At 44.4% G+C, this 27,458-nt stretch overlaps 2 protein-coding genes across 4 annotated transcripts in view; both read right to left on the bottom strand.

Moving 5' to 3' along the window:
• Nucleotides 1-1,553: 1,553 nt before the first annotated feature.
• On the bottom strand, nucleotides 1,554-14,853 carry LOC308332695 (uncharacterized protein). Of its 3 annotated transcripts, none has more exons than XM_080788711.1 (13): nucleotides 14,750-14,853; nucleotides 12,399-12,618; nucleotides 11,806-12,007; nucleotides 11,018-11,236; nucleotides 9,235-9,285; nucleotides 8,761-8,824; nucleotides 8,315-8,382; nucleotides 8,169-8,211; nucleotides 8,010-8,055; nucleotides 6,665-6,799; nucleotides 6,354-6,492; nucleotides 5,990-6,126; nucleotides 1,554-4,465 (listed from the first exon to the last, which is right to left on the bottom strand). In XM_080788711.1, exons 3-13 carry the CDS (start codon nucleotides 11,953-11,955, stop codon nucleotides 2,578-2,580), a joined length of 2,940 nt encoding a protein of 979 aa, XP_080644837.1. In that variant the 5' UTR covers nucleotides 11,956-12,007; nucleotides 12,399-12,618; nucleotides 14,750-14,853; the 3' UTR covers nucleotides 1,554-2,577. The 3 variants fall into 3 exon arrangements, with proteins under 3 accessions (XP_080644837.1, XP_080644839.1, XP_080644838.1); XM_080788713.1 differs by having other exon boundaries at nucleotides 8,169-8,208; XM_080788712.1 differs by having other exon boundaries at nucleotides 11,806-11,994.
• A 5,723-nt stretch (nucleotides 14,854-20,576) lies between these two features.
• Nucleotides 20,577-27,458, bottom strand: part of LOC308333302 (gap junction gamma-1 protein-like) — a 31,391-nt gene continuing 24,509 nt past the window's right edge. The window contains exons 5-6 of the mRNA XM_080789612.1: nucleotides 26,631-26,902; nucleotides 20,577-25,238 (exon numbers count right to left, since the gene is read on the bottom strand). Of these exons, the coding sequence (XP_080645738.1) occupies nucleotides 24,437-25,238; nucleotides 26,631-26,902 (1,074 nt within the window). The 3' untranslated portion in view covers nucleotides 20,577-24,436. The remainder of the gene's footprint in view (nucleotides 25,239-26,630; nucleotides 26,903-27,458) is intronic.

Below are 27,458 nucleotides of genomic sequence, written 5' to 3'. Positions count from 1 at the left end.
CTTCCACTCACTCACAAACCAAATTAAATACCTTATTCATGAGTTTCAAACAGTCCTACACCTGCCACCTTCCATCACTGTAGGCCTAAAAATAGTGAAATAATGTACACGGCTACTTTCGCTGCACGACACTATCGTACGATGTAAATGCATTCTCTAACAACCAGACATTAATGTGGATTAAATCTGGATATCTGGATAGAGATCACGTTGATAACTAGTGTAAAGGAGGGCAACACACCTAGCCCCTTTCGGAACCCTGGTTTACCGTTTCAGAATTTTGGACGTCGGTACCCCAGGGTCCCTCAGTACTTCTTCCACTCTCCATGGGAGATGTTCATAGCCTCCGTTCAACACCGTGCTGCGCTCCGCTTGAGTGTTGGTGAGATGTTTTAAAGATGCATAAAGTGGCTATAGGAGACCGCCGCAACTTGTATGAAATGGCATAAACCGCGGCGGTCTCCTATAGCCGCTTTATGCATCTTTGAAACATCTCACTAACACTCAAGCGGAGTGCAGTGTGGCGTGAACGGAGGCTATGTACATCTGTCTACCATGGAGAGTGGAAGAAGTACTAAGGGACCCTACCGTCGGCCAAACTTCAGAAACGGTAAGGGTCCCGAAAGGGGCTACATTACACCTCAACACGGAATTTCTAGTAAAACATGCGTTTTTATTCAGATGTTTAAATGTTTCTGCAACCAGGCTTTTCTTTGCTGTCCTCCACTAGCACAATACAAAATATTATATTTTAGATATATATAATTCATATATTAGAACATCCAACTGTGGCATCTGAGTGAACATAAATTATTCATACGATAATGCACAAAGTAGCAAAAATGTTGTGACAGTGTGAAGTGATTGTCACTTCAACCCGAGGCACGGTACTTTAAAACTGCTTGTCCAAGCTAAAAAAGATTACGGACCTTGTGATAATGTTATCACTGCACCACAACTTCTCTCCTTCACGGATGCAAGAGATGGTTCAGCCTCTGCCTGCCTCGACTATGATGGAAGAGAGATGCTAGATGTGAGAAGGACAAAGCAGTTTAAAGGTTGAATTGAGAAGAAAAAAACTTAAATTATTTGGGTACTTGGGTATCAAATATTGTGCTTGTCAGCAGGATGCTAGGCAGGCCAGGGAGAGGAGTGGTGAGCTCAAAGACACATCGACCCAACCGCTTGGATGTCCTTGAATGTTCCGACGCCTCCTCCCCTCCCTGTGCTGCCTTCTTCTCCTCTCCAGACCATAAGCACGCTGTCAGCATTATGAGACACATAACACACTGTACAGTCCCGAGTGCTACGGCTCTATTTGAACATTCTGAGATAAATCGACACTCAATCTGTCTAACCACACATTGACAAATCCTGCCATGCCGACTAAAATAAGTCGCTGAATATCATGCCAAGTAGACTTGCCACTTACTGGTTTACACAGCTTGCCTTCAGCAACAGCTTTTTTTCTCCCCCAAGAGGCAATCTCACAATAATGAACATTTTAAACTTATTTAAAAACATTTATTTAAAATTCAAAATGAAATCTGCACATCATTGCACAAAGAGCTGCCCATTTTCTTTTTGTATAAGTTATACATTATAAGTGTTGCCTTTTACTTTGCAAGTCTGACATGGGATTACTGTATATACCGGTATTCTAATAATCTTAGAAGAAGTAGCAGATATTAGTACTCTTTGTAATGAGAATCTTGGGAGTCAGGTAGCCGGCAATATACTGTACATATTGTAGGATGATTCAGAGTAAAGGAGTTTCTTTGACAGGTGACTGATCAAATTCATAAGCCATTATTATTATTATTATCATCAAAGATCCGACAGAAACAACCGATGGTCATATGGAACGGCTGCATGGGTGCAGCTGCAGTACACCGTGGTGAGAAAGGCACTGTGTGCACGCTACGCACAGTTGCACACACGCAGCAGGTGCCTTTCCAAAACAGCAGTACTGTTGGACCACCTTCAAAAAAGACAAAGACCTTTTGACATTCATTAGACAGCTTTGAGGCTTGCGACAGGCGCGGCCGCCACACTCCCCCTCGGCACATTAAGTCCTGTTTGACGGTCGACAGAGGCATGAGTGGGCTCCGGTCCAGACACACAGCAGCACTTAAGCTAATTGAGTAATGTCCCTTTCAGCATAGCCTCATTAAATTCTCAATACCGATGCGTGTTTCCGGACATAGCTGCAGAAAGCCTTGAGTCAGCAACATTCACAACATACAAAATATGGACTGGTGTCCGATGTGCGTCTTTGGGGGGAATTCGGGCCAGGGGCAGGGAAATAGTTAATAATCTTTTAAAAAAAGTAGCTCTTTAAAACAAAGTATAAAAATTCTAAAAGTGGTGGTATAAGCCATTATTTCATCCGCAAACCTCCAATAGAGGCTCATATTTTTTTATATGGATAATAACTATAAGGCATTTACACATACTTATTCATATTATCTGATATTTCATGAGGTGGGCACGCAGTTACAAACCCGAGAATCACTAAGACAATTAATTCATAAAAGTCAAGTCTTTTAGTTCATGTAAAACCTGAAAACGTCACATTCAATGCTGAACCTCAACAATCTGCATCACAGTTCTGGAAAACGCAGACGGGTCCGTTTCCTCCCCGCAGAACGAGCGCGGCGGGGTCGGTGGCGACTGGAGTGCAGAGTGCAGGCGGGACTCATAGTTGCTGTTCAGACCGGTGCAGGGCCTGTGTAGAAGCTCCTGGTCCAGAACGCGACTTCCGTCAGTGGGCCGGAGGGAGGTTTTTTGAACGTTGGGGTCGAGCCGAGCCAGCAGCTCGCTGTCCCAGTCCGAGTCGGAACACGACTGGGAGAAGGCAGCCATCTCCGTGGCGAAGCTCGATGAGATGGAAATGTGAGAGTCTTCACTGGACACAACAGAGCAGTGAGAGTAAATAACGAGTTCAGGCATCTGTGCGGTTAGATTCCCAACGCAGGTAGGTGTCTCCTCTGGTTTAACCGACGTGCTACGGAGACCTGAAATGTTCCCCAACCACGAAGGGAAATTCTGTAAACTAGGAACAAGGGACGTGGCAAGAGCCAGTTGACCTGTATGGAGCTTGTCTGCACAGCGATCAAAGTTCTGTTGATCTGTGTTAAAATAAAGATGTTCCACAGTGCTGTATGCAGCGCCACAGACTGAGGTGTGGTTTGCTGGCATGTCTATTAGTAAGTCAGCCTCAACTACTGGCATTACATTGTCCTCTGGTTTGTTGTTGTAGGTAACGGGGCAAAAGATTGATCGCAACCTCTGGGAACTAGTCGAAGAAACCCTCCTCCTTTTCCTGGGCTTGCACTCGGGACTGGCCGAACAGCAACGCTTTCCGCCATTTAGTACGATCGCTGACAGCCGAGGGAGGGACCGTGATCTACGTACAGTTTGACCAGGAAGCTCATCACTGTTGCTGGGGTTCATGAACCTGTTGAACCACATAGACTGACCCTCTCCGTTCCCTGTCATTTGAGGACAGATGTCCATATCAAAATCCTCGGGTAGATATGGACTATGGGGTCGTAGTTGGACCTGGGGACTGAGAATGGGGGTCTGTGAGTAGGGGCTGTGGGGCTCCAGAAGGTCGTCTGGGACTTGGGGGCTGAGCACCGGTGGCAGGCAGTAACGGTCAGGGGAGTCTGAGTAGGGAGTTAGAAGAGGGGGATCGGACCGCAGGACATCCGAGAAGGGGCCATCGGACTGGCTGTCCAGTCGAGGTGTGGCGGGGCTGGAGTGAAAGGGCTCGCTATTTGCGTCCGTGCCTGGGGACCTAGGACACCCTAGGACACTGGGGTGGGAAGGCTGGCTGCCCAGTGGAGGGATGGTGGGCCTGGGGTGGGAAGGCTGGCTGCCCACAGTGGGACTGGAGTGGGAAGGCTGGCTGCCCAGTGGAGGGACAGTGGGACAAGGGTGTGAATGCTGGCTGCCCAGAGGAGGGACAGTGGGACTAGGGTGTGAATGCTGGCTGCCCAGTGGAGGGACAGTGGGACTAGGGTGTGAATGCTGGCTGCCCAGTGGAGGGACAGTGGGACTAGGGTGTGAATGCTGGCTGCCCAGTGGAGGGACAGTGGGACTAGGGTGTGAATGCTGGCTGGTCAGTGGAGGGACAGTGGGACTAGGGTGTGAATGCTGGCTGCCCAGTGGAGGGACAGTGGGACTAGGGTGTGAATGCTGGCTGGCCAGTGGAGGGACAGTGGGACTAGGGTGTGAATGCTGGCTGCCCAGTGGTGGGACAGTGGGACTAGGGTGGGAAGGCTGGCTGTCAGCGTCTGGAAGTGGGCCAGCCGGGCTAGAGAACAGAGGCTTCGTATGAGGCCTTGGAGCTTGAGCCTGGATCAGCAGGGCCTGGAGAGCATGCTCCGCCTCCACATCTGTGAGAAACTCCAGCTCAGCTGGACTGGGCACTTGAATGGGTGGAGGAGTTGTTGGCAGCCTGCAAGATCAACAAAAAATGTCTTAATCAACAATATAAAATCAACAAACCAGTCACCCATCTACCGATGTATGAATGTATGTATGTACAATGTAAAGTGATGTTTTTATTTCAGGGTAAAGGCAGGAGCTCTGCCTTAGAGGGTAGAGGCAGGAGGGTAAAGGCAGGAGCTCTGCATTAGAGGCCTGCATCATTTATCTGACCAGTTCATTGTATATTATCCTGCTTATTGCACGGCTACTTCAATATTCAAAATCAATAATGAATAAATATTGATTTTCTTTTGTTATTAGCATATAAGCTATAAATAAACATAAACAGAGGCACTGGTAAATGTCAGTGCATGGGACAAACAATGAGAAGTAGACTAGTGCAGCTTAAAACTGTTTAAAATGCCCACAATACCCTCAGCTAGCTCAAGAAGCCATGGGTTGGATGGAGGCTCATCCTAATAATTTTTTTTATAAGATTTTATTTATCTATACCTGCATCAATTTGTAACTCAGTGAACAAATTGAACCAAATGTACCCTTATTGGTACATTTGGTTTCATTTTAAGAGTTAACCCATTAAAATTGGTAAAGCATCGGTGTCAATTTAGAATTTTTTGCGTTGGTTATCCAAAACTTAGCCTGGGGTCCACCTATGCTTTCTATGGCATAGACACACACGGGGACTACAAATTTCACGCCACCCAAATGAGACAGTGGCCCCACTTCTGGTCCGTTTCAACGGTGTACTGCAGCTGCCAATGCAATCCCTATGAGAGGCATCATAAAATACCCTAATTTCACTAATACGTCACGGTCGCATCCCTTGAGGTTTTCAATTCCCAGATATATTTGTTATACTGTATTTCAATTTATATGCTATGTATTTGTGGGAAATAATCCAAACAGGCTTGCAAGACTAATTATTAATACTCATCTGGGGAATTCAGTAGGTAGTTGAAAATGTCAGGATATGTCACACCAACTATTCAGCCCAGTTAATTTTATACAACTAGTTGACAACGGTAAAACACACCATCGCAGCTCCGAGGTAGGTAGAACATATTAGTAAGCCTGTGACAAAAATATGTTCAAAATATAGACATGAATGAACAAACTCAACAAAGTGAGTCGGGATCGGGATTCGGGATGCATTATTGAGAATTCCACTCTTCAAAGTCGGCGTTCGTTGCCTCGTAAAGGCAGTGACGTCCTTAAAAGCGACAGGTTCTCTGTCTGCCGTCTCCCCTCTGCTCCGTTAACATTATGGGTAACTCATTGAAGTGATAAATTAAATGTGAAATAGATCCTCTATTGAGAAAACAATATATGTTGACAAAGACACTTCATACATTTGGAATTCAAATCTTTTTATTAAAATCAATATAGTCTTCAGTTCATTTGGTATTATTTTAAAAGTACCGTAATTTCCGGACTATAAAGCACACCTGAATATAAGCCACACCAGCTAAATTTAGGGAAAACATCAAATGTGTACAGTACATATACAAGCAAAAAAAGTGGTAAAACCCACCGGGTTGGCCGCGCTAGTCGTGCTTGCTGTGGAGGATGGAGAGAGAAACCTGGATGCATGTCAGCCACCAGTTGGTTCACTTCCAGGTAGTTAGAAGCATCCAGGACAAAAGCACGGTGCTCAGACGACTGCAAGTGCTGCGAGGGACAACAAAGACCCATGACATCACACAATAAACTTTAGGTTTCACTTTTCCACCGGGACAAGTTATGTGATAAATAGCAACGGAATGTCATAAAAATAGGTGCGTTTAATGGATGTGACTTCTGACATAGCTACATCCAGTCAACTTAGTTATTCGTTCCCGACAAGCTATCTACAATCATCTAAAACACAAAACATTTATTTTGACAAACAGCCCCACCTGTTCCTGATTGTCATAGGCTAGATGGCAGCATTCACAGTAGCCTGTGTCCTTTTTTCGGCTCTGGCGAGGTAAAGGGTCAAGACCAGTTGCACTTTGGGGTTTGTTTTGGCTGCTTCTCACGGCTTTCCCCCCATCCCTGTTGAACAAAGACATGGTGTACATGAGGCTCCGAAGTATCTCAAAACTTCCTGTTAGGAATCTCTTGGCAGTGTGTGGAAAATATCAAACAAATGCAAACTGAAGGGAGGTTAACTGATTTAGCCGATTTCTCAAGTCAGTATGCCTGATACATTATACAGCAAACAAACCTGGGCTTATCTCGTCTTTTCTCTTTTGTCTTTCCTTCTGGCCGAGGGGGAGGAGGGGGCTCAAAAGGACTAAAGCGACCCACATAACACAGAGTTGGCATAGCCATGGACTGCAGAAGTACGGGCTTGAATTTCCTAGTGACACAACAGGAAGAGACATTTCAATATCAGAGCTTAGAACGAGGTCAAATTAAACATTGTTGAATTCAGCTGAGGAAATATACTATTATTTGTTAATATACTATTTTATACTTTGGCTACTGGAAAATAGCCAATCTACTAAGTCCACTATGTTATGATTCCGACTTCATTATTCCTGAATAACATTGAACGTTTTCTCCTATGTTGAGATGCCCAAAATAGGGACACCAGGGTGGTGTAAGTGGTTAAAGGGATGACGGCCGTACTATGGCATTATGTGAAAACCTTATTATGCAACCGAAACATGCCACTTGTTTCAGATGTCACACAGGTTCAATTTCATATAATATGGGATCTAATCCCTTTAATTGGTTGAAATGACAGAGCCACTGAATAGAGTTGTTAGCGCACACAGAGATCCCCTGCCGCAGTGGGGCAGTGGAGCTTGCACAGCCCAGCTGCCAGAGAAATCTTATCCCCCGCTTGAGCTCCAAGCTCCGGGGGAGCACCTCCACCGAAGCCTCTTGTCGTCACATTACCAGGCGGGACTCCAGAACAAGTTCAATTAAGAAAATTCATCTTGGGGCTGAAACACAAGCCTTCACAACGCCCACTGGGGGGTAAGAGGAACAACGGACAGGTGACCGCCGTTGCCCGTGACGGGCAGGTGACCGCCGTCCCCACTGTCGTTTCACATTTTGGAATTTGAGCTGTGGGAAAGTGTCCATTCTGGAGCTAAAGCGAACAATAGTTCTGCGGGCAGCTCTAGGTGAAAACCCTGACACTCTCGTTCTCCTCCTGTTTAACGCTATGAGTGGCTAGCTACTAGGCTTTCTAAGTCGGTGGTCCTGGCAGAGAATTAAAAGCTGGTGAGCGAAGCAGACTCCCAGTGATGCAGATGTTTTTAGGGCTGTGGCAGAAAAGCCAGACTAGTACCTACCTTGGAGGTTAGGATTAAACTTAACACTTTTTGCTGCACAGGCTGAACTGTAGTCTGTCAGTAGTGGAAGGATAGGATCTTTTTACATGGTGAGGTCAGGGAGAGTTTAGAGGGATTTGTTTTTTGGGAGATAGCTTGGGTACAGTGGAGTCACAGGTCTCTAAGGATAGAGTTGCAGTTGGATTCAAATTTCCTCCATAGGTGCGCAAAAGAACCAAATTAAATAAATAAATAAATACACAGAATGGAAAAATGCTACCCCACCTGCTCAAATCTTCAACTTTGAGGTAGGGGGACCTCAAAGATACAGCTGTAAAAGAGAAATGGCAAATGAGAAAACATAAATAAAACAAACAACTCTGCAGAAATACTTACAGGATTACATGGAAATAAATATATAACAATACTAATGCATCAACAAACCTTTGATAACACGAGCAGTAAGACATCTGGTGGAATTCTTCTGCTGAATGAAAAAAAAAGTTCATGTCACAAATAAATGAGCTTGGGACAGAAAAGTATGTATACAATACACTGAATGGTGCCTTTATTGTCTTAAGACAATGTACCTCTGGTGGTGACTTGTGTTTGGTGTTGAAGCTGTAACTTGATAAGCGTTGCAAGTATAAAAGGACATCTTAAAAATGCATTAAGGAGAAAAGCAATAACATTGTTCCAGAGTGCACTGTGATTAGAACCTAAAGTGTGTGAGTAGAAACATTCAACACACATACACAAGATGCCACCTGCTGGAAGCATAGGTGTAACAGATTATATCCAATCAAAGATGTCTGCTTAATTCATACAAACTGAAAGTCATGCTAGGATATCTTAACCACCCTGGCATGGTTTTCTTAATCTTTTTTTTATCCCCGTTTTGGACATCCATCGTTCCTTATAGCTAATGTACCAGCTCACAATGCATTGCGACGCATTGTGGGGCATATACAGTATATGGCTTACTGCAAGTGGTTAATGTTCTTCTACAGAAAACACTAGACAGTTAAAAGGATACCATCCACAAACAAGATCTTCACTCCCCAGGATCGAGCGTTGGCCAAAACACTGGTCACTTGTCCCTGCAAGGCAGACGTATTAACTCTAGGCCCACTGGAGAACATATTTTATTCTACATCAGCGGTTCTCAAACTTTGTAATTTCAAATACCAGTATGGCGGTGTTACGGTAAAACTCGTGACAAAATATGTAACCATCTTGTGGTCTTCACATAACATGATGGTCTATAAATTAAATACGTGGCCCAAATACCGCTAAGTTGAACTCTGCTAATAAACCGCAATGATTTATGTTCCGACACTGACGTTATGTGATGTCTACACAATTGTCATATATTTTAGCAGCACACCAATTTCATCGTAACACCACCGCTGGAGTGACCAAGTGGCCGAGATTCTCTCAACGCCACTTTGAGAACCACTGATCTACGTGTTGAACAATAGCACATGAACCTGAAGTAGGAAGTACTCACATTGTTGCGAATGGCTTTTTCCAGTAGAGCCTTACCACGGCTGCCACAAGGCTGCAAGAGTAACACAGATGAAGTCATTAATGACACGCTTAACCTAATATACACCAAAGCAATGCTGTTTGACTCACCTAATGAATGTCAGCATGTGAATGAAATCAAGTTGCTATGAATGAATACACTAATCAAAACTACCGGTACAAAGCTACACTACATGTATATCACTGCCAGGCTGTGTGAACTCCATCTGGGGTTGTCTAGGTGGTTCTCAATTATATTTGTTGCTAAAATGTATCAAAGATATTCAAATTTTTTACTTTTTTATAGGCAATGTATATATAGGGTTACAGTGGTTAAACAGATTTTGATGGTATGTTAACACATTTTGGTGGGAACCGCCTGGAACCAAATCAAAGACCTTTGGGGGTCCCCGACTCCGGACACCACTTCGTGAACCACTGGTCTATGATGTCAGTCATCTCTGAGGCATCTATGATATATATACCGGTAATATATATTTATTTTGGGCAAGTTTTCAGCCTGATCAAACCGCTCTCTTCTTCCATTATAAAATGGTGGAAAAACCAATGTGGAAACAAATTTAAAAAACAAATGTAGGTACTTCTTTGGCCTACTGGCAGAGTCTGCTCAAGAAATGTGGTGCTGATCGGTCCTGCGGCCTGGCAGAGATCATAAGTAGGGTATATGAGCCGGAACACACTGTCATAATTAATGAAATTCTGCTATTTTTAAACAGAGAGGCACTAGAAGCACTTTGTCACTGTCCTCAGTGAAGGAGAAACGTCTGCACTTATAAATAATACCCTTGATGTGCCATCGAGCAAGGCACTGTAGCTACAGTGGCTAATTATAGAAAAACTGTAGTTGAATTAAGGAGCAGTCAATTAATGTTTTTAACCGTAGGAGTCTGAAGCAGACACTGTGTAATCCATGCCACAGCAAAGAGCTAGTAAGTAGGAATTACACAGCAAGAAATATTAGGAAAGAAATTATCCCCCGAAAAAGCGCTAAAAGTACTTATATAGACTAGGATATCCCAATACAGAGATAAGGTATACAGTACACCGGTATGTTCCGACATCTGCAGACTCCATATTTGGGCATGCCTGACAAAGAACTCTATATGGGCATAAAATGATATCACTTAAAATTGTAATGCCCAGCGCAAACAAAATGTGTGCACTTCAACTGCCCTCCATACCTGAAACAGTTACTGGTACTATATACATCCTCATACCCACTTAAAAATACTCAACATCCCTACTTTGCTATTCCCAGAAGAATATTCTCTGAATCCGGACGCAAGTCATTCCATTAAAAAGCCCCATTTGACTGGAACAACCTTCCTCTTTCTCTCAGATCTGTGACTTCTCCAGGCCGCTTCAGGACTTCCCTGTATTCACACCTCAAAACAACCTGTTCAACCTGTTCATGCTACTAACACTGCCTGTACTGCTGTTTACTTCTGACCCCTGTCACTGTACTGTACTCGTCTCAATATGCTTGTCCAGAAAAAGTCGGGGGGATGGGGGAGTGGGTGGGAGAGGATGAGCAAGCTAACTGTATCTGTACATGTCTGTATTGTCTATTGTGCACTGTCTATTTGTGTAACTGCACTGTACTGTAGTGTATGTAATGTTTTTCCCCGTTTACGGGACGCCCTCTAAAATGAGATGCTGCATCTCAAGGGGCTATGCTATCCTTTCAATAAAATTCTGACCAACAACGACCGTCGAGTGAATGAGTGTTGAAGTGTGTATTGTACCGGAGGTCGAGGGGTCCCTGGTCGCTGTGTGGGGGCGCGGCTACCGCTGGGAGGAGGGGTGTGGATGTTCTCTCCCTGTGTGGAGCGACAGACATCTTCACTCGCCCCCTTGGAGCCCACTTTGCTGATCACACACAACCTTTTCAGTTCCTTTTCAGAAACCTCCAGGTTTCCAGTCACCACAAAGCTCACGTCCTTGTGCAGAAAACTCTCAACCTTCTGCAGAAGACAAAGCAAAACATCTCAGAGTCAGTCAGGTCGACCTCAGTGGCCGGTTGAGTTGCACAAAGGTTTGGTTAGGTTGTTGACTAACAAGCTAGACATTTATTGAGGACATATTGAATGCATTTAAAAAGGGAAATCTTAGATGTGCTGTCCCACTTCAATTGTGCTCCATTGCTGATGATACCTAATTAGTTGCTAAGCTGTATGTATCAGTTATTTTGCCTATACAGTATGCAGAAGGACTGATAGTGGAATTAATTCCCCAACACAACAAATAACGTACATACTACTGCCATCCATTTTCATATGCAGCCACCACAAAGCCAGCAGCCAATAGGCCAAAAAAGGCAAATTATGGCAAAAGACTGCAATAAAACTAAGAAAAAAACCCATCACAGAAATGTTGCATACACGTGCGCATGGGTCAGACGCATGCACGCTGCACAAGTGACAGTGTGCATGCGTGAAAGCCCCCCCCCCCCCCCCCCCCCACATACACACACACACTATCAGCTTCTGGCTAGGGGAAACACTATAAATCTATGTACGCTGTGGCGCCATACCCCTCCCAGAAGAGCGATGGCCTCCACGAGCAGCGTCACAGAGCGAGCCTTCACACTGTCCAGGTAGAAGGACTTCCCCTGCAGCTGCTTTCCCTCCCCGGGACACAGCGCCCCCAAGAGGCCCCTGGCCGCAGGAGCCTGCTGCTGCATGCTGCCCTCTAGGTCCACTGGTCCAGGCACAGGGAACACCTGGCAGATGGAGCTGTCACGATTACACATTTAACTTGGTGATTAATTGTCATTGAACATTGGAACGTTACAATTTTGTATTTGTATTGTTCCGTTTGCCTTTAAGCCTTCCTTCGTAATCTCAAAGTGCACAGTACAAACAACTTAAATATACAAAGAAATCACTGACACATTTAATGTTTTCTTTCCAAAAACAAATGACAAAATAGCGGAAATAGTTGATCTACAAAAGCAATCACAAAACACGTCACAAAAGTGACATGTTGTAAGCTTGTAGATCTGCTATTTTTGAAAAATGTTTGAAAATGCATGGAGATTTAATTGTGATTATCTCAATTATTGCGATTAGGCGATTATGTAAATTTGTGACAGGTCTAGGTCAAGGCACAGGGAAATTTACACACCCAGGACGGCAGGGCCCTTATCCTCTGGCACTGGTCTCTCCTGACTGGGCTGGCAGGGCCCTCGTCCTCAGGCACTGGTCTCTCCTGACTGGGCTGGCAGGGCCCTTGTCCTCTAAGGCACTGGTCTCTCCTCACTGTTCCAGAGGCTTTCGCTTATAGTGGTTCTCCTAGCCTCTGGAACAGCCTGCCTGGCCCGGGAAAGAACTGCGGGTCGCTGGATCTGTGGACATTTTTTTAAATAAATATTAGCCAAATCCTTCTAGCACTGCTTTTACTTAGGTTTCAATGTTGTTGTTTTTTTCTGCTTTCATTTTGTCTTCCTGCGTTTAAGATTTTTTCTTTTAAACTACTTCTGTGAAGCACACTGAACTGTGCTATACAAATTAAGCTTGATTGCTTAATTGATCGATAGCAGGATAGGATGAAGATAAAGGTAAGATGAGGTGAGTAACAATCTGATATAGTGCTCCCAGTCCCAACACAGTATCATTTCACAGCTATGACTAGCAGCTATAGGTGCCCATAGGTATGGGTAGAGGCCACCTGGGAAACAGAAGGTCCTCAGTTCATGTCCAGGCCCCTGCTATGTGTCAAAGGACCCATTTACTGACTGACTGACAGCCAATCCATCCAGATTAGAATCTGATTTGTAAGTATAAACACAAACAAGTCACATGGAATCTGATTTAGATCAGGTTACTGCTTTCAGACTGAGACGGATCTCCTGAAATTAGATTTGAATCAGATATGAAACCACCTCTGAAAGTCACATTTGTAAACGTCCGATTCCATGTGACTTGTTTGTGTTTGGAAACGGATTTGCTTAAATAAGTCTAGGCTGCCAGTCTGAACACAGATCTCTTGCAAATGCAGTGTGGCAAAAAGATCAGATTTGACTGGATGTTACTACAGTCTAAATAAAGCCAAAGTGTCCCCGAGCAAGACCCTAACTAGAGCGCCTATCTGGGATGAGAAGCCCTCAGCTGAATGAAGCTGAAAATGAATCCCCCTGGGACAAACAAGGCTGCCACTAATGGTTGCCCGACTGCCTGTGGCAAGTAAATAAAACGTATGGGCAAGTGGAGTTTGCTTTCAGGTTGCCCAACGGGCACGTGTGTTTGAATAGGGAAGCATCATTAATTATTATTGGTTATTCATGAAAGAACAAATTATGCTACCGTTTTACAAGTAGCAGTTGCAGTCATTCAGATTTGCCAAGTGACTGCCACCACTCGGCAGTTATCGATTGGATCCAACATTAATTTTGTTTACTTTTCAGGCAATGGTGGATCATTGGACAAGTAGAACTTGACCTGTTCTTGTCCAACGGGCAAGTGCCTCTGAGACATAGTGTCAACCCCTGTAAGGTCTCCCCCCCAAAATACAGAACTACAGTATATTCAACTGGTATGTGCAAATATATGGACAGTAGTCATTATGTGCAGGAGTGTATCTTTCTAACAACAAAGGGCCAACACAGATATGTCACACACATTAGATATTTTATGCAAACTCAAAAACCTTAATTGTACACGTAAACAGCACTAAACAGAGGCATATATATTTTTACCATCAGGAATGGTTAAAGAAATACCAAAATATTCTGGAACCACGAGTCCTTTCTCAATGTAGTGAGGATGCAGGATATTTGCATCACTGCTAATTAGTTTCGTTAATTTCAAAAGCTTATTGAAGATAATACTTGGTTATAGCCTAAGATTTAGACTCTAGGCTAGCTCTCTAGGCTAACTTGGTTACAGGCTAGCTCTGATCCATAGCCTTCTACTGCTTCTATTAGAGCTATGGACCAGAGCTAGTTACAGGCTATATTGACGTTATGGATCACAAACTTAACGGGTCACTCAAGTTTAATAGAAAACATTTGAGCTTCTACAAGGAGATGTCTCTTGGGCTGAACACCACAGTAACGATTACAATACGTATTACGCATCTAGTATCTTAGCTCTGGTCCATATAGCTCTAATGCCGTTGCATTAGAGACTTAGGCTACTAGCATTAGGGCTATGGATCAGAGCTACTAGTAGTATCTATACATGTACTAACATAATTGAATTGTGTAAATTGTCCATTTTGGGTGATACGAATAGAGAATATTCTAGGCTTTCTTCTTGTCGCTGGCCCAATGAAACAGATCTACAAGGCAACAGCGCGTCGATGACGCGACGCGCCGTTAGCTTGTAGATCTGTTCATTTTGTAGCACACACCCCGGGCTTTAACTTATTCGTTAGCTTAGCTAACGGCTACATTAAAAACCCCTCAGACTAGCCGCCGTAGAGATCCAATAGAAACACATAAGCTGCTATGTTATGTGCAACATGTAGCTACGTACCTTCTGGTGATTCTTGTGCCGAGCAAAGTGTTTTAATTATGACAGACTGTATGTGAATTATTATAAAACACAACGAGGAGAACCAACCGCCGTTTGTTTTAAACAACACAAACAAAATGAGCACGAACGTCACGTCCGCCGGTTAGAGTAGATCTGGCGTCACCAGGGCCAGGCTGCGTTCACTCACACAGGCAGATGCCAGATGCAAAGATACAGTCTACCATTCATTGTCAATGTAAACCAGCGAGATGAAGATGCAAAGATGCATCCGAGTTTGTAGCTGATGAAAAACATACAAAAACAGTAAATAAGATGAACTGGCTTCAACTTCAGATACAAAGATACAACAAAAATAAAATGGCAGATGAATAAAAATAAATACAGAAATAAATAAATCAATCAATCAAAATAAAATGGAATGAAATATGAAGATTGGCATATTGTGTTAAGAGAGCCACCTTGTGGTCAATTTGAGTAAACAATGAATGTGAATTGCAGGCAAATACAGTAGACCAAAATCTAAATGTGAGTTCTGTACACACTGGCAGAAATAGACTAATTTAATTAAAGTAAAAAATTGAAGAATATCCTGAGTATAGAGCCTCTAGTACAAACATGTATTTAATTTCTGATCAAATTGAAGTTGCATTACAAGTATATACTTATAATGTATGTTAAACACAAAGTATAAATATCCATAATGCTTATAACTGTATAAATATAATTATAGTGTTAAACAGATTATATGCATTATACAGTAATTTATGTTTTAATATTAAATAGACACAAGGGCTTCAAATTATGTTTAACCATTATCGTATAAGAATAGATGTAACTATATTCAATGGATATATACAATGGATACAAGAGCGTCGCACCTGTCACAGACATGCGCAGAGCAAGTTCAGTCAGGAAACTCAGTGCCGGAAGCCGTTCATTGGGTCGCCTCAGCAAGCATCACGTTCTCATTCACATGAATCATGATTCACTCATCCAATCACACACTCATTCCAGCTTCATACCGGCTATTTAAACTGGAAGTTTGCACTGCTCATCCTGCTTGCTTGCTAATGCACAGTGCACACTGATTCTGCTGTGCTGCTGTCTACTATACTTTTCTGCTCGCCCTCCTCCACCCCAGCTACCACCTGTCGTTTTAGACCTGCTGTTTAGGTACGGGGGTTTCTGAGTCCCTATGGTTGGGACTGATGCACTTGATCAGAGTACCTAAACAGCAGATCCACTTCATCGCCAAACCATAATGAATATATTGCTCATTTTATATTCAATAAATATATATTCGATCCATTCATGAGTTGTCCTGACTGAAATTAGCTTAAAGGTCATGTGTTCATTGAATTAGTGTTAATTAAATTGTGAAATTAATTAGATTAAAACATTTAACGCAATTAATCCATGCTTGGATGATGACCCACCCCATATGTATACCATAATAATTCCATCCACTCTACACTATAGCCCTCTCTGGATGGGGAAAAAACACGTCGGTTATTGCCATAAAAGACTGCACAATTTACATACTGTACATAGGCCGCAGCTTGAATCACATTGCGTGACAACAGGGTGAGAGACAGAGACACCTTCCTGCCGTACTGGATTTGTTATAAAGAATAAAACATATGTTAAATGTATATCCGCCTTTTATCTTTCCATTCCCACAACACTATACAGAAAAACAGGCCATATTTTGGGCATAGTTCAAATCGTTAATCATGATTAATTTATTTTTAAGCTATGATTAATATGATATTTGTAATCATTTGACAGCCATAATAAATACATTAGCGTATAGATATTGCAAATAAATAGGAATAAATTAAAGGTGTAAACAGAGCTGTGTTCCATGAACACTGTAACACTGTACGCACACTGTTTGGTGGGTGAACTGTCACGACTTTATAGCTGGAGAGTGGGGACCCCCTGGAGCTCCCTCAAGGACTCCTGGGGGTCCCCGGACCCCACTTTGAGAACCAATACATTACATGTAGCAGTGCGGTCTTTGACGCGTGAGTGTCTTCAGAGTCCATGTGTCACCGTCAGTCAGGGCCTTTATGGTCAGGGGCGTTTCTATAGGAAACCTAGTCGGGCAGTATGCCAGTACCTATAGTTGCAATAAACAAAAAATAAATAAATATATAAGGTAAAATAGTAAAGCTACACAAATATATTCCAAATCAGTCAGAACCCGTATAGGAATGTGTAAGGATCAGGGAAAAGAAACAGCAAACAACCCCTTAAATACCTAGTAGCAATACAAAGGTAGTATCCTGACCTCATATCATGAGGTGTATATGTATCACACTATGAACACACACAACAAACAATGCGGTATACTTTTTCATGCCTTTGAAATCACATTTTTTAAACCTTTCTATTTGGTTAATTACACACACTGGACAAGATGGGTATACCTGGCCATCCATATTCTGACATAGCGAGTTGTGACAAACTCAGAATATGACATTTCTTTACAGGGTCTACTCTATAGAGACAAAAACAAAACAAAAAATCCTAAAAACCCTATAGAACCGCATGTTCATGGGCTCTAGGCTTAAGGGACTAACCAAAAGGCTACAAATAATATAATTCCCAAATCCAAATAACTAATTTCTGAAATTGTTACATTGTTGTACATTTCAAAAGTGCAGTCGACATAGTGCACTTTTGTACGTGTCAACTTTAATGGAGCATGTGTCACATGTTGGAGGATGTTTAGCAATGGGTCACTGCTCCAGAGACGCTCTGTTGAGATCAACTGTTGCCAGGCCAACCGTGAGCTGTGTACATGTGCTGGCCCAGCGTTAGATGACCCAACGCGGATAGATCTCATTGCCGCATGCACCCACCTCCACCCCCTGGGGGTGGGTGCGGGAGGTCTTGGCGAGGTCAGGACATGGGGTGCAGCCGGGTGTCGGCACCGCCCTCGTGGGTTTTTGTTGAGCGGGTGTATTATTGACAGATCTCGTTTGAGAGCTGGACATTTTTGAGGGTTTCTTCTTTGGGGTGAGCGTCTCCGCACGGTTCGCGCGTCCACTGACGGGTCTTGTTGTCTCGCAATGGGACAGCGACCCCGGAGAGTCAGAATGGACCGGATTGAGCCGTGGTGTACATGACACTGGACGAGATGGGTATACCTGGCTATCCATATTCTGACATAGCGAGTCAGCATATGGATCATCGCCGGGTGATGGGAGGTCGTCAGGAGGCAGGTCTGTGTAGTTCAGAGCCTGCATGTTGATAGCACACTCCTTCATGCACTCCTTCATGTGTTCCAGCTCAGCCCGCAGTCTCCGGTTCTCAGCGCGGTCCCTCGCCAAAGCGTCGTGGTACACTGCGATCTTGGCTTCGTGTTCTGCAGACACCCTGGTGCAGGCCTTCTCAGCTCGGGAGAGAAACTCCGCTTTCACCCGCTCCCTATATGGAATGTGGGTCAGCGAGTTCCAGGCAGACCAGACCTTTTTCTTTAGCTTCAGATGGTAATGCTGCTCAGCCTTCCGGGCGTTGTGAGACTCCTCCTTAGCCTCGGCGTGCTTCACTCTCCAGCGGGTCAAAGCTCTCATCTTCTCCACTTTTTCCTTTTGTTCGTCCAACACCTGACTCAATTTCATGATCAAGTGGTCTTTCCTCTCGTTGGACTTATAGGAGGCTTCCAGCTGCTGTTTGAGGCCGTCGTTATCTGCGTTGAGGGACAAGGACCTCTCCTTCTCTCTTCTCATCTCCAGGTTCTGCTGATCCATGGTGGCCTGCTGCCACTTCCTCAGCATCGTCAGAGCGGTCGACTCCCACTCCTCCTGAGAAGAGACGGACATTTCTGTGACCACGGATGCCGAGGAGCTTGGACTGTTTTGTCTGGAGGATCCCAGTGACGGCGTGTGGGTCCTGTCTGACGAAGCCTCGGAGACCCTGCTCATGGACAAGGCCGCTGATTGGTCCATATAATAGGATCTGGACGGTGTAGTAGAGGTGTCAACAACAATGCGTGCAGGTGACCTCACACCCCTCTCAGAACGCCTCCCATCTCCAGCCTCTGGAGCTAGATCTGCTGACGGGAGGCGCCATTGTCTCGTGTCATAATGTTCATGGGAACTTGATGGATGTGTGGACGGAGGTGAGGTGCCGAGATGTGTAGAGCTTTCAACGCGCGGTGACCTCACACCCCTCTCAGAACGCCTCCCATCTCCAGTCTCTGGAGCTAGATCTGCTGACGCGAGGCGCCATTGTCTCGTGTCATAATGTTCATGGGAACTTGATGGACGCATGGACGGCGGGGGGGTGCCGTGGAGGTGAGCTCCAGAAGGTGCGTCCGACTTGGGAGTGATCTCAGCGTAGCGGAGGAGCTCCTCATCCAGAGAAGAAATGGAGAAACAGCCCCTGTCAGAGTCCTTTGGAAGAACGGGACTGCTTGGATGTCCTTCGCATGAGGGCATTGTTCTTGTTGAATATATCGCAGATCAATTATGTGATCTCTATGTGTTACCTTTCAACGTATTTCCCATAACAATACTGACTCTTAAATAAGAGAGACTTCACTTTGGAAAATAGTACGAAATACTCACAAAATACTTAAACTAAACACTGATTTCTGCCCGTGTGATCCGAGAGTGGCTTCAGGTATCTACGACCAGAGTGTGGAGTAATGGGTCTGAATCCTGTATGGTGTTGAGGGGTTGTTACCTGGAGGGCCTATGCTTGAAGGAATCTCACTCAGGTGGGAGGTGGCGGTTCCTGAAGAGTCTTGGGAAGTCTCGCAGTATAGCACGCTGATGTCTGTGACATCAAGTCCACAGAGAATACAGGTATATAATCTGACTGTTTCACTGAAAATGCATTGCTTACATATTATGTGACCGTGATGCATGTGTTGTCACTATGGCGAGGTTACAATGCCCAAATATGGAGTTCCAGGTCAGCCATGCCCATATGAGTATCACATTTCAGCATCGGCATCGGTGACTAATCCTCCTTCCAGACTTTGGAGAAGGCAAACTTCAATGATGTGCTCCATAGTTTGCTCCTCACCACACTCACACAATGGGCTTGGGCTACTGCCCCATTTGTGAAGGCTGGCCAAGCAGGGGCCATTTCCAGTCCTGAACTTATTGAGCGACCACTGTCTCCTTGGGAAGGTGGTGCCAGGAACCTGTTGGTTGGGGACCTTGTTTGGGACCTCATTGGACTCCCATTCCCTTTTCCAAGCTGCATGGAGCTATACGTGCATTAGAATGAAGACAACTAGGTGTCTACCATTCTAGCTGCATTTTACTGTGGGAGGGGTTAGGTGGGGGAAATAGAGAACAGGGTGCGTCTACAATTCAAGGCCAACATGTATGTTGGGACAGGATTATAGGCTGATTCATGGTACATGTGTTTTAGTCTGGATTTCTCCTTTAAGGCTGTGGTTTTACAACATAGGACCAGTAGATGGCAATAGAGTGAAACATAAAATGTAACTACAAGCATATAGTAGCAGTTTGTGCACAATGAAGAGTTTTGTCACTCCTGCACAAGTTGCACACACAAACACTAGTGTGTAGATTTGAACCACTCACTGTTCAATCTGCATGACTGCGACTGGCTGTGTATGTTGGTTTTCTTTATTATAATATAGCTCTCTTATCTTAGCAGCTCTGCTCTCTTATCTTAGCACCTCTGCTGTCCACAGCACATTCTGCACTGCCTTTATAACGGCATACAGAGTGGACTACTCTTCTATTTTGTTTTACAATTGTTATCGCTTGTGAATTTTACTTTGTTTTATTTTATATTTAGTGTTAAAGTGTGTCGAGCGTACAAACACTGCACGATCTATAACAAGATTCCCTTTATTTACTCAGACCCCTTGTAACATGCTCCATTTCATACAAAACCTTTTCCACAAAATGGAAACGGTGGCACAGTATGTACGACCATTTTTGGCCTCGATGACATTTCCGTCTGAAAATTAGCCAAAAGGCCTAAAACAATGTGTTGCTTGACAGACCAATAGCCTGCCTACTCATTGTAGACACAGAAAAACAACAAATACACTAACTTATACTGTAAGGTGAACACTTTAACAATGATACCTAAATGAGAAGTCTCAACAAATTAAACAGAACATAATTAATTATGTTGTACAAAACCTTTTGACGTATAGGGTTAACCACTTAAACCTGGCAGCCCTATTTTGGGCTTGTCATTACAGGCAAAATGTTAAGAAAATATGCAAAAGAATTGCAGATCTACAAGCCCACACAGTGCATGTGACACAATGTGAGATTGTAGATGTACCTCGAATAAATACATCAAACTGTGTCAGTGACAATGATCAATTGCATGAATAGTTGTGATGGAAGCATACTCAAATTGTCGTATTCCGGGATCACAAACACTATATGGTTAGACCTGGGGTGGACCCGTGCTGCCCTCTACCACTGACTACTATGTATCCTCCATACAGGTCAACCCCTGTATTGGAATGTTATGTCATGAAAACACAAACCAGAGCAAACAGCAAAAAGTAAACAAATGGCACAAGAAACCAAAGAAAAATGTTAACTTAAAAATTGTGTTATTCTTTTTTTCCCCCTCCCTTCTATATGGCAGTAATGCCATATTGTTGCCTGTCAGGCAGAAACCTTGTATCGGCCCATTTTAACTTTTGTTTTTTGTTTTTCATAAATTAATTAGTAAATGAATGAGTTAAAGTGAAAGCTGTTAAAGGATTAGTTCACCCAATTCCTGAAAAAAAGCTAGGTCGCGTTTTGGACAAGGTTTCCACCCGACAGTGACGGTAGGCTGTGTAGGCTACAGCCTATGAATGGGTGGAGCCTAAATGAGTGGAGCCTATGGATAGGTGGAGCCTATGAATGGGTGGAGCCAGTGGACTGCCGTCGTTCCAGTTCGTATAGCGATGATTACATTATTCTAAGGGTGCAACAGTTGACAACAACAGTTGACAATTAAATCAATCTAAAAATAAAAATAGGCTACTACATTTTGATTCAATCTTTGGATGGGGGGGTTGGATTTCTTACCCCCCCTTATTCTGTCCTTTTCCATAAAAAATAAATAAATGGTAGCATAAATGAACCAAAAAATACAGAATAGCCAATCTACAAGCTCACAACGCGCCTTATCCCGACTTGTTATGACTTCGTACGTAGAGCGGCTATTTGGGTATTTTTTTGTGTATAAAGTGTTAAGTAGGGTTTTAGTGGTTAATCAGACTAATCAATTTAGTTGATTCAAAAATAATCGATTCGAAATTTTGGGGGAGATTAGTTTGATGAATAATAATAAAACATATTGATCAAAATCGATTACTCTGTGAATAAAAAAAAGTAATCAATAGAATAATCGCTATGAAAATGGATGGATAGTTGCAGCCCTACATTGTTATTCTTACACACAGCATGTAAGGCACTTACTCAACAGCTTCTCATCACCATAACAGGAGTAAAAAAAAGAAATAGCACCATTGAACTTGTATCTTTGAACAACAGATACAAAAGTTATCCCAATAAATATTAGGTTCCATACTAATCCCTTTAGTACCACATGATCCCTACTGTCCATATATTCTGGGCATGTGATATTAGGCAAACATCAGGCAAAAATAGGCAAAGGTAAAAAATAATATGCAAACTCACAAAGTGTGAGGTTATCTATCGGCTATTTTCGGCAAGGGCATTTGGGTGTAGAGGAGAGGACCTAGTATTATGGACCCCTGGCGGTCAATGAAGTATACTGTATGGATGTAAGACTGGTTCAACACAGACAGCACAACTACAGTAAAGGCCTATTCATATACTCCAGGTAGGCTACTCACCTTTTCGGGGTCTAGTAAAAACTCCTGTTAGTCCGACCCATTACTAACACTATCCCAAACCCTAATCTTAGTCTTAACTGGCCACGTACAGTAGGTGTAGGACTAAAGGGATGTCAGACTTAAGGGCAGTCCCATATGTGTTGGGCTGTGCGGTGAATCTCTTATCACCTCGGCGTGAGTCGAGTATGAAAAGGTCATTCATTTAAAAAATGTGACAGTTGTACAATGGAAATGTAGCAACGTGAATGACAGGCCAATTAGTGCTGCTGTGGTCTTATAGCAGTTCCCCAGGCCACCACATCAATAAAAGGCAGCAACATTTTTTATATAAAAATAATTCTGAAATCAATTTGTTTATCAAGTTGAAAATGAAATAAAAACAAATTAGAACTTTTCCGTCACAAATTGTGACAAAATCATGCATATACAGCAACTATTTCCTGGTGAATATTTATAGGCAATGAAATTATGAGTAGATTGACTGATTTATAGTAGTTTTAAAGAAAGTTTAACTAAACTTTTAGTATTAAACTGGCCATATACACAGCTGTCCCTGAGCTTATACCATTTCTAATCACTGTAATCAGAGATACTTTACCATTATAAAATACTGTATGTGCATGCGTGCCTAAGTAGGCTGTGTAAGTGTACAAAATATTATTTTCTACGCATGACTTCACCCTGTCTCAAGAAAGCTGCATGTGACACAGACTTTTCTCTATATAATGCTTCATTTATGCTCCGTCGTGTGGACGATGTTGTGCAAGGAAAACGGATCTAAAAGCTCACAACGCATCGCATCCGCTGCCGTTTATCAACGTCCGGTCTGGGGACCGCCAGAGGTCCAAACGGACGCTTAAAGGTCTGTAAATTAGAGTTATATAAACATCAAGGATTGTGTTACTCCACCCCACACAGAGATTTAACAAAATAATCTTATCAAATGGGGGTCAGTGGTAGCCTGACACTGACAATCTCCATTTCGTTTCACTTTTTACCATAATTCAGACTGAAAGCCCTTCCCACGGCAGCCGTTTCTGGGATGGGCATTGCCAAAGCGGTAGTCTTCAGCGATTGGTTAACCAATCAAAATAGTAGCAAAGCAGATGACGTCGTTATCAATGTGGCTAACAAACACGGTCAACCAGCGCTACTAGCATGTAAACAAAAATATGTCGGATGACGATGTTTCTAAAACCTGTCGTTCCTGTAAAGAAACCATTTATCATAGGGCGATTTAATAGACAGATTCATACGGTCGCAAGTTACCACAGTGGGGGCAGCCATGTTTGTTGTTTGACGTCATACGGTTGCAAATGGTTGAAACGACGCTGACACGCTGATGGCCAATCAGCTGCTGCATCAGATTTTCGACCGAGATTAACACCGCCATAGACCAAGTCACCAGACCTGAACCGCCAGAACATGTTTGTTTCAATGTCCGTGGGCAGCAATTCAGGGCTGGAGCCAGGCTAGGTCGTGGCCTAACCAAACTGGGGGTTCTTGAAATGAAAAAGGCATCCGCGACGTGTTGTGAGCTTGTTGATCGGTTATTTTTGGTCTATGAAGAACTGGGGTTTGGCACACACAGGTTTGGCATGTGAGTGCGACGAGCCTGAGCAGACACATAATCACCACCTGTCCCCTGTACGGACCACCCATCACCACCTGTCCCCTGAACGGACCACCCATCACCACATGTCCTCTGTACAGACCAAAGTTAAGAGGCTGATCGGAGTGGCACCAGAGACGCCGAGATTTGAGGATGAAATTTGATACATGAAAGAAGGTGGTCATTTTTGGCACGCAGCACCTTTGTCGCACGAAGTTGGAATCGGGCTTAAAGCGTCAGGTGTTCAGATCCACTCTGAACCTTTGCCCTCCTCGTATCTGCTGCTGCTGCTGTTGCTGCTGCTCGCCCTGTCCCTGTCGGCCTTATTGCTGCCGCCGCTGGAGTGTTTGGATGCCTGCCGCGAGGGTTTGCGTTCCCGCTGGGGTTTGCTGCGGGTTCCGCCGCCATGCTGCTGCTGGCCGTAGGCCTGGATCGCCACCTCCAGCCGCTCCTGTGTCGTCGGACGCCCGCCGTCGGGCGACTTCTGCGGCGCCTCGCGGCCGTCCCCTCCCCCGATCCTGGCGGCGGTGGTCAGGTTGTCGTCGCACTGCCGCTGCTGCCGCTGCCCCTCCTCCTGGGCGACGTTGACACGGTTCTGCCGGCACGCCATCTTGGCGGCGCTGTTGCTGCCGCCGAGCTCGGTGAAGCGCAGCGGCTGCGACGGGTCGTGGTGGTGCAGTCCGTTGGAGACCAGGAGGGGCTTGTTGACGGCGATGTTGTACCCCGGCGGAGCCGAGGCGGCGCTCCACGTGAACGGGGGGTAGCTGCCGTAAGACTCGCCGCCGGCCCCCGCCGTCGCCGTCGGCCCCTCCCTCCCCTCGCCGGGTGGTTCCGTCAGGCCGCCATACAGCGGGGGTCCGCGGCGGTCGCAGGGGAGCCCCGGGGGGCCGTGGTGGCGGCGGCGCGTGCGCAGGATGTCGCAGATGGTGCCCAGGCCCAGGTGGAGCATCTCCCACACGTTGAGCGCCAGGCAGAGCAGCGACACGCCGTACATGATGCGCAGGAAGATGGTCTTCTCCGTCGGCCGCGACACGAAGCAGTCCACCCTGTGAGGAGGAGCACGGCGATCACAGTCAAGACTTTATACCGTCACATCACAGGCTTACAGTTTACTGTCACATCACAGTGTAAAGATGAGGGTGAATTGTGCTTTTTCATGAGGAGAGAGAGAAGATGTAAGTTAGAGTAAGAGAAGGAGAGAAAAGAACAAAAACGGGTAAAATAATCAAAAGATATTCAGAAAGATGTTCAAATGTAATATCAGGTAGCCTATATACACATTTACGTTTACTGTAGTGTATAACACGGTTTCTCAACGTCTGGTCCAGGGCTCCAAATGGCCTCTAACTGGTGCGGTGGTTTTAATACCTGGATATCCCGATGTGCTGTTTGTAACAGAGGTACAGACTACAGCGGTTTTGCCATTTTTCCGATAATGTTGCCTTTTTGGATTGTCACTAGAGAGGGAGAGGTCTTTGATCCTCTTGGAGGTTGGCTTGTGAGACCAGTTGCTGCTTTCTCTGCTGGCAGAATGAAGCCAGGCTGCATGCGGCAACACAACTAAATATATCACACTCGCCTCGACTGTCTGACCATCACAGTGACTCTGGATAGTCAGAACATCTCGGAGGCGCAGAACAGCTGAACTTCGGGATTGCCAGGCCCTCCTGAAGTTCTGAATGATGTAATTTTGTTATTTGCCAGCTGAACTGAAGACATTTTGGCTGTTTGTCTGGAGTTTGCAGTAGGGATGTAACGATAAAGTAATTTTATATAGTATAAATATATACTATAGTATTTTTAATTTAAAGATAAAAGTATATAGAAACTTTTTTGGAATGCAAATAATCGGTATTGATACAATACTTGTATCAAGTACTTGTGCATTGTATTTAGCGATTTTAAGGAAAAGAGAAAGAGGGTTTTAATTACTGTTCCATACAATATCGCTACTCTTGGTCTATTGATAAATGTGTGTATTGTGTGTTCATGCCCCCACACGGTAACTATCATTTCTCAACCATTTCGGACATGCTCGCTGGCTCGCATTTCGGTGGCTCGCTGGAAACCGGAAACCCCCTCGGCGCGTTCCTGGGGTCTGGATGTTCCGGGGACCCCCCAGGGACCCCCACACGGTAACTGTGTCATTTCTGGACCGTTTCGGACGCGGGGCGGCACCCTGGGCGAGTTCCTGTGGGTCTGGAACTGCCGGGTGTGATTTCTTTCTAAATAGTTAATGCATCAATTTTAAATCATTGAATCATATTGCTATGAACGAACCAATATGGTCCATACATCGTATCGTTGTTAAAATGTAACATTCCACCCCTAGTATGCAGCTAAATTAAGGGTCTATTTGGACCCCCTGGTGATCCCCGAACCCCACGTTGAGAACCAGTGTTTTTTATGATTTATTTTCAGAACGTGGGCATCGTCACCTGTGCGGGCAGGGCAGGCCCTGGCACACGTAGGTGGCGGGCACCCTGAGGCCGTAGAGGGCGTACTGGCCCACGAGGAAGGCCACCTCCAGCAGCGAGCGCACCAGCAGCTGGACGACGTAGATGCGCATCAGCCCGTCCTCCTTGATGCGCTGGCGCCCGTCGTGGCGCGCCTTGATGCCCGCAGCGCCGCCTCGCCGCCCGACACGCCCGGGCGCCACCCCCCCGCCGTCGTCATCGCTGTCCAGCTCGTAGATCATGGGGTCTTCCTCCTGGTTACGGTACAAGAGCGGACGCTCTTAATCCAGAGCGATTTACAGTAAGCAAGAACAGAAACCTGGCAATACATCAAATACATAAAAATAGTCATCATGAATCATACATAAGCTAAGAACCTAATAGTGGAATATCTATATAATGAAACTGGTTAAGAGGCAGTGGTGGAACGAGTACTCACATTTGTTACTTGAGCAAAAGTATCAATACTGCAATACAGTATGAAAATACTCTGTGACTTAAAAAGTCCAGCATTCAAAATTGACTTGAGTAAAACTACCAAAGTATTGGTATCAAAATGTACTTAAAAGTACCAAAAGTAGAAAGCACTATCTATGCAGAATGTCTCATTTAAAGTTTTCAAATGTATAAAAAAATCCTTTGAAAATAGCCGATCTACAAGCTCACAATGCGTCGCAAGCTTTTAGATCAGCTATTTTCCAATGACCGAAATGTATAGGGCTGAAGTGGTAATATTAGTAACTAAAGTTTTCAAATAAATGTAGTGGAGTGAAAGTACAATATTTGGATCCGAGATGTAGTGGATTACAA

The sequence above is a fragment of the Protomyctophum bolini genome (genome assembly GCF_963924005.1).
Source record: "Protomyctophum bolini genome assembly, chromosome: 18".
NCBI classification, from domain to species: Eukaryota; Metazoa; Chordata; class Actinopteri; order Myctophiformes; family Myctophidae; genus Protomyctophum; species Protomyctophum bolini.
The sequence above is the reverse complement of the archived record's forward strand: the minus strand, read 5'-3'. Positions and strand labels throughout refer to the sequence as shown.